We start from the raw sequence: 7,446 nt of genomic DNA, 5'->3' as shown, positions 1-7,446 counted from the left end.
TTCACACACAGACGTCCCCTAGTGTTAATATGTTGTCACTGCTGCCCCGTTCTCCCTTCATGCGGGCCGTCTCTCTCTCTGTCTCCAGGTCCTTCAGGGCCAGGTGGAGAGCCTCCTCCGCGGTCAGGGGGAGATCACGGCCAGCTGCGCCCAGACGGAGGAGGCCCTGGCCGGGGAGGCGTGCGCGGCGAGCCTGCAGGCTGAGCGGGACCTGGGGGAGCGGCTGGGGGAGCTGGCCAGCCACGGCCTGCCGTGCCAGCCGGAGGAGAACGACCAGCTGGACCTGCTGATGGAGACGGACGGGCTGAGGAAGTCCATACACAACCTGGGCACTATCGTCACAACCAGGTGAGATACGAGACACGTTTACAGTGTCTTGCACAAGTATTCAGACCCTTTGCACATTTTGTTGTGCAGTTAAGTTATTTCAAAACACATTTATCTATGCAAAGCATTCTATTCTATCAGAGAAATGTATGTAAAAGTATAAAATTAAAATAATAAAGAAATCAAATCCATATATGTGACTGTTCAGCTGTTCTGAACAATGTTTTCCTTTCAAACTTTTGTTTAACATTTGTCTTTCTTGCTAACAAAGCTGACACCAGGCCCCCTCCATCTTAATGGGAGTTAATGGGTGTAGGATGGACACTCCATCAGATTACTTAAGCACAGTATTTGATTAATGGTTTATTTATGGATGACATTAGAGCCCATTGTTTACATTTCAGATCCCTAAACCAGGCAACGTTAGTACCTTGCTTTTTTTCTGGCTTGCATTTAGCTACCACACTTACCTACAGCTACATATGAAAGAGAACTAAACCACCAGACCACTTTTGTAGGTTAACTGCCGTCTAATGGTGATGCCACCAGCTGTTGCACTCTATAGAAAGTGACCTCCTCCTCTTCCTCAGTGCGGTGGCGAGCCAGAGCGAGGCCATGGGGGCGGGCCTGGAGCAGTGCATTGTGGGACACCCGGCCTCTGTCACCATAGTGACCAGGGACAAGGCAGGGGGAGCCTGCAAGAGCGGCAACGCTATTCTGTCAGCTGAGGTGCATTTAACACACACAACAGAAAAGACAGAAAAAAGGATGGAAGATATAAGACCGTAAGTGAGTTTGTGAATCTGAGTGTGTTATTTGTGTGTTATTCCAGGTTTTCACTCCAGATGGCAGTATAGTGGACGGTGAGATAGTGGACCATAAGAATGGGACCTATGAGTTTGTGTATATAGTGCCAAAGGAAGGAGACTTCTCATTGGCTCTGAGGCTGTATGACCAGCACATCAAAGGAAGCCCCTTCAGACTGATCGTCACCAGGGTCTCAGAGACAGAAGTAGAGGTGGGTGGAGTGTGTGTGTGTGTGTGTGTGTGTGTGTGTATAACTTACGTTTCAAAAGCACTTAAAAGTATATCTTAAAAGTATACCTGTCATCTCTGATTTTCTCCTCCTTCTCTAACTCTGTCTTTCCATCCTTCCCTCCGCAATATTTACATCTATTGTCAAGACTGATTCTTCCATTCCTCTAGGGTTCGACCGATATATGGATTTTACCAATATTTTTAGACTTAGGTTACTGATGGGCGATATTTTGTGCTGGTATGCAATTTATTTAAATTTCACGATTTTAATTCCAAAAAATTACTAAAAGTTTTCAGTGTTTCCCCTAGAATTGTATCCTAGTGGAAAACCCTTGCAGAAAAACCACACGAATTTCACATGTGGGGAAAATCCCATGTGAAACACATGACATCACATGGGCAATATGTGGAACACATGTGCTTTGCACATGGGAAATGTGTGGTTTTGGAAAATTTTTCAGGTGCTCCACGTTATAACATGTGATAACATGATGGGAAATTCATGTGGTTTTTCTGTAAGGGAAGCTTCTGAAACAGTATTTAAACCTCCATGGGACACTAAAACTCTCCACTGAAAGCCAGACTAATGAAATTCTCTTAGAATTAGCTGTTTCTTAAGGCAGGATGACCCACCTCACCTATTCAATGGAATGGGAAAATGCATAAGGCCTTTAGATTAGAAATTACTTATTAAATTGTTAATTTTATTATTTAAATTATTGAACAATTAAATGAATAAATGCAATGTGCAAAGAAATTTAACAGTGTTTTATGTAGCTGTGGTCAGGGAGGAACCTCCGACTTACCGAAGACGGATGACATGACATGATATTTGATATTTAATAAAAGCCCAAAACTAACGCTATAGCTTTTTCTGTACTGTTGCACTCACTTTAAGTCACTCTGAACAAATAAATGCCTAAAACATAAATATAAATGATGAATTCCCCCTCCGTCCCCGTCTCTCCAGGTGTCTCCCTCCACCACCACAGCCACCAACTCAGCGGCCAACGCCACCCCGTCCACTGGCTCCTCCGAGGGGGCTAAGAGACGAGGGAAGTCCCCCGGACAGAAGAAGAAGGGCTCCAAGAGGACGAGCAGCGCCCTGGGCACGCCGCGCCGCAAAACCCAGAACCCCATCGAGGACGACCTCATCTTCAGGATCGGTGAGAGTGAATTCTTCCAATCAGAACAACCGGCGCAATTTGGATACTTAAGAGATACACAAGAGGACGACATCTAGCTGACTCGCCCAGGGCAACAGTAGAATAAGCTTCGATGCCTAGATTGAATCATTATATGCAGCCAATAATGAGGAGGTCAAGGGTCAGAGGTCACAGCTTCCTGACAGCAGACACAACAACAAATATTCCTGTATTTCCAGAATAATCATATAAGATAGAGAAGTGAAATGAGATGGCTGAAGTGGATTTTATTTGCTGTTTGTCTCTAATTTACTCTCTCTCTCTCTCTCTCTCTCTCTCTCTCTCTCACACACACACTCTGTCTTTCTCTCTCTCTCTCTCACTCTGTCTTTGTCTCTCTCTCGCTCTCTTTCTTTCTCTCTCTCTGTCTGTATTTTCTCTCTCTCTCTCTCTCTCTCTCTCTCTCTCTCTCTCTCTCTCCAGGAACAAAGGGGAGGAACAAAGGAGAGTTCACCAATCTTCAAGGAGTGGCTGCTTCCTCCACTGGCAGGATCCTGATTGCCGACAGCAACAATCAGTGTGTCCAGGTAACACACACACACACACACACACACACACACGCGCGCATGAACTTACACATAAAGCACACTTAAAAGAGTATACCAAACCTAACATCAAACGAGCACAAATGTAGTGCACTGAACGATAACCAATGTTTAATCGTGCGTGTGTGTGTGTGTGTGTGTGTGTGTGTGTGTGTGTGTGTGTGTCTGCGTGTGTGTGTCTGTGTGTGTGTGTGTCAAGTTTATTTTTTAGAGCATTTTTAATAATTAGGATTGTCACAGAGTGTTTTGCACGAAATATAGCACCCCAAAACAGATCAGAGGTTGTGTGTGTGTGTGTGTGTGTTTGTGTGTATCTTAATCCATCTGTGTCTGTCTCTCTACTGCAGATTTTCTCCAACGAGGGGGAGTTCAAGAGCCGGTTTGGGGTGCGGGGGCGGTCGCCAGGGCAACTGCAGCGTCCCACGGGCGTGGCCGTGCACCCGAGCGGTGACATCATCATTGCTGACTATGACAACAAATGGGTCAGCATCTTCTCCAGCGAGGGCAAGTTCAAGGTAGGCGTCATATAGGGCATATTAGGGGGTTATAGTAAATTTTGTTTAATTTTTTTACTTGACTTAATTTATTCAGAACAAAAATATAATAAATGTAGAAAAAAATATTTTGTCAGAATTCTTCGCTGTAAGGTGTAGGTCAGATTTAATCATAAAAAAAATAAAAAATAAAAAAAAATTATTAGTTAAATGTACGTTTTTCCATTTACTAATCCGTTGAATCATCTTTTCGAGAATATTTTAAAGAAAATCAAAGTAAAATAGTCTCACATAAAACAGTTGATTCAAACTCACCTTATCTTAAATGCTCAATCATATGTTTAGTTGATTGAATGAAATATATGAAAGAATGCATTTTTATTAATATATTAGTTTTAAAGATGTACTAGTTGTCTGGACAGTGGAAAACGGTCTCTAATTGGTTGTATCTGTCGTCCATCAGGCGAAGCTGGGCTCTGGTAGGCTGATGGGGCCGAAGGGCGTGTCCGTGGACCAGAACGGTCATGTGATCGTCGTTGACAACAAGGCGTGTACCGTCTTCATCTTCCAGCCAACCGGCAAGCTTATCACCAAATTTGGTAGTCGAGGAAATGGGGACAAGCAGTTTGCAGGTACTGAAGCTGTGAGTGTGTGCTTGTGTGTGTTAGTGTGTGTGTGTGTAATTGTAATAACGTTAATGATTATGATTTTTTAAGACCACATTTTTATTACTTTTCACATTCACACGACAAGGGGGAACAAAACGGACAAATTGTCTCCAAAATGACATTACACTGACGTACTTAATAAATTGAATAGATAATTTAATAGACGATTAAGGAATAATACATTGTTAGCAGAGAGTAAAGCACTGTTGCAGCTCTCACATGTATGACATCAGACTGTACAATAGTACAGTTTCATTTCATTAAACTTGTAAGGGAAGGGAGTAAAATGTTGCAGTTTTTCTACATACATACCAAATACAGTGCTGCTGTCAAACAAAAACTAATTAAGGAAATCACCCAATATTGGAGTTATTTTTTATTACAGGAATGTTTTGCCATTTTGACTAAGACTGATGACTCTATAGCATGGCTAAATACATGGGTTTAAACTGAAACTTTGACAAAACATTTCTCTGGAATTAGACATGTGGGTTTGTGACTGGAAGGTCAGTGGTTTAAATTCCAGACCTGCTATATGATAAATCTGGGTGGGACTGTGGTTATACTGGGCAGCTCCCAGGCGTGAATGTGTGTAACTGAATTAATATAAACTAGGGTGGAGCTGAACAAGACCAGGCATACTCAGTCGTTTCCCTGAATAAATATGAAACTGTAAAAAAAAAATAATTCTGTTATCAGTCTGTTATCTCTGTCCTCCTGTCTCCAGGTCCCCACTTTGCAGCAGTGAACAACAACAATGAGATCATCGTGACTGACTTCCATAACCACTCCGTCAAGGTAAGGCCTTACTGACTGAACATTACCTTGAAGAGTAACTCCACACTAAAACACTTTTTTGAGTTGTAAAACTGGTAGTTATGAAATACATTAACGCCGGTTATATTGTCAACATTTGAGCCCCAAGGTGCTGGTGCCACATTTATCTCACTAAACCTGGCTCAGTGCGCCCTCCAGTGGTTAAAATTAGCAGCCAGAGTTCAGTTGGAGATGTAGCAAAACAGGTTCCGAAACAGAGTATGGCCTTTAAGCTTCTCATAAATGCATTAGGTGAATAGATTTGATTTTGATTCTGATTCTGATTCTGATTCTGATCCTGATCCTGATCCTGATACTCTCTCTCTGTCCTGGTCAGGTTTTCACACCAGAGGGAGAGCTGGTGTTGAAGTTCGGGTCTAACGGTGAGGGAAACGGTCAGTTCAACGCCCCGACTGGGGTGGCTGTGGATGTTAACGGGAACATCATAGTAGCCGACTGGGGCAACAGCAGAATACAGGTATGACAGTGCTTAGGGGAGGGATAGGTAATAATAATAACAATAGTACTAATAAATTTATACAGAACTTACCTAAAAGCAGAGTTTACAAAGTGCTTGAAAGTTTTGAAATACATAGGAAGTTGATCAAACGGTAAACTAATTAAAAGTGGTTAAAAATCACCAAAATCAATACATCACATAAAATAAGCATAAGAAACATAAGATTAAAAAGTGGGCAAACCAAGCTAGCTAGATAGGTAAATGTACCGGGCATACAGCTAAATCAACACTGGAATAGCATCAGAACAAGAATGTGAAAGGTCTTCAGTGGCCCAGCAAAAGCCGAGACATGTATCCCAGAGAAAATCTGTGGAATGACTTGAAGATAACTGTTCACCGCTGCTCCCCATCCAACTTGACTGAGCTTGAGCAAATCTGCAAGGTAGAATAGGTGAAAATCCCCAAATCCAGATGTTCCAAGACGTATCCAATTAAGACCCAAAAGCTGTAATCGCTGCCAAAGGTTCCTCTACAAATTACGGACTCAGAGGGTTGAATACTTATCTAAATGAGCCAATTCTGTATTTCATTTTTGATAAATTTCCTTTCACTTGATCATTATGGGGTATTTTCCAATTTAATCCATTGTGTGTTCAGTCTGCAACACCACAAAAAGCGGAAAAAAGTCCAAGGGGGTTGAAGATTTTCCAGAGAGTAGCCTACATTGCCACAGGCCCTTCTTTACTGTGATTATGGGTGCTGCGGTGGTACTTTAAAACACTAAAAATGCCTTTCTCTCTCTCTGTCCTGCCTTTTCCAGGTGTTTGATGGCAGCGGTTCCTTCCTGTCCTACATCAACACGTCGGCCGACCCTCTGTACGGGCCGCAGGGTTTGGCCCTGACTTCAGACGGACACGTGGTAGTGGCAGACTCTGGCAACCACTGCTTCAAAGTCTACCGCTACCTACAATGATGGAGGCATGGACGGAGAAATGAAGGGGAGGTATAGGAGAGATGGACGGATGGAGTAATTGAAGGAGTGGAGAGATATGGTGCACGATGTCAAATACTACCGCTGCCTACAGGGATGGAGAGACGGGTGGATAGAGGAGAGAAAGAAGCATTGGACAGAAGGGAAGAAGAAACAGAGGGATTAGCCGAGTTGCCATCATTACATCATGAGAACCGCAATGGAAATAGGATGTGTTAATATCCGTTATATGTTAATTTTGGAGCCACTTCCTCTTAAAGTCTAAAGCTACCTGCAATGATGGAAAAATGGATGGACGGTTGGCAAAAGAAGTGATGGACAGAGGGGAAAAAGAGACAGAGGGACGGGGGTAGTAGTGAGGGAATGGACGGAAGCGTATATGATGATAGATTCTGCAACCCACGTCTTCTCAGAGTCTAGATGGACGAAGAATGCAGGAGAGATGCGAGGATGGAGTAAAAGAACAACGAAGCTGTACAACGAAGGACGCATGATGTCAAATTCTAGAAATCCCCCTTTCTCACAGTCTAGCATTAGTAGAATGACGGAGAGATGGATGGAAAGGACAGATGAAAGGTTAGAGGTGAGGAGGAAGAAAACAGACGGCTGATGCCAAATTTCAGATATCACTGCTTAAACACCCACAATGGAACGGTGGATAGAGGGATCAAAGAAGCATCATGAATAAATGGATGAAAGATGGAGCTGGGGAAGCAATGGATGGGAAGATTAAACAAATTGTCACATATGCTCTGCCTTCTCATATTGTATGTAATAGACAAAATACGGGGTCTTCTAAATGGGCAATGAGTTAAAAAAGGTCTACGTCTTGGTTTGTCATTATCTGGTCCATGGACCTGGTCCATCCCACAGTTTTCTTCTATGGTCTTTGTACAGTAGGC

The 7,446-nt window shown here is 42.9% G+C and overlaps 1 protein-coding gene across 1 annotated transcript in view; it reads left to right on the top strand.

Annotated features, from left to right (window-relative positions):
- The window catches only part of trim2b (tripartite motif containing 2b), a 9,565-nt gene extending 3,039 nt beyond the window's left edge, over window positions 1–6,526 (top strand). The window contains exons 4-13 of the mRNA XM_071897769.2: window positions 89–348; window positions 918–1,056; window positions 1,160–1,345; window positions 2,336–2,531; window positions 2,994–3,097; window positions 3,463–3,630; window positions 4,073–4,241; window positions 5,005–5,075; window positions 5,431–5,571; window positions 6,374–6,526. Of these exons, the coding sequence (XP_071753870.1) occupies window positions 89–348; window positions 918–1,056; window positions 1,160–1,345; window positions 2,336–2,531; window positions 2,994–3,097; window positions 3,463–3,630; window positions 4,073–4,241; window positions 5,005–5,075; window positions 5,431–5,571; window positions 6,374–6,526 (1,587 nt within the window). The remainder of the gene's footprint in view (window positions 1–88; window positions 349–917; window positions 1,057–1,159; window positions 1,346–2,335; window positions 2,532–2,993; window positions 3,098–3,462; window positions 3,631–4,072; window positions 4,242–5,004; window positions 5,076–5,430; window positions 5,572–6,373) is intronic.
- The last annotated feature ends 920 nt before the right edge of the window (window positions 6,527–7,446 follow it).

Source organism: Centroberyx gerrardi, chromosome 23 (genome assembly GCF_048128805.1).
Source record: "Centroberyx gerrardi isolate f3 chromosome 23, fCenGer3.hap1.cur.20231027, whole genome shotgun sequence".
In the NCBI taxonomy this organism is placed as follows: domain Eukaryota; kingdom Metazoa; phylum Chordata; class Actinopteri; order Beryciformes; family Berycidae; genus Centroberyx; species Centroberyx gerrardi.
Note: the sequence above shows the minus strand (reverse complement) of the source record. Positions and strands in the feature narration are given on the sequence as shown.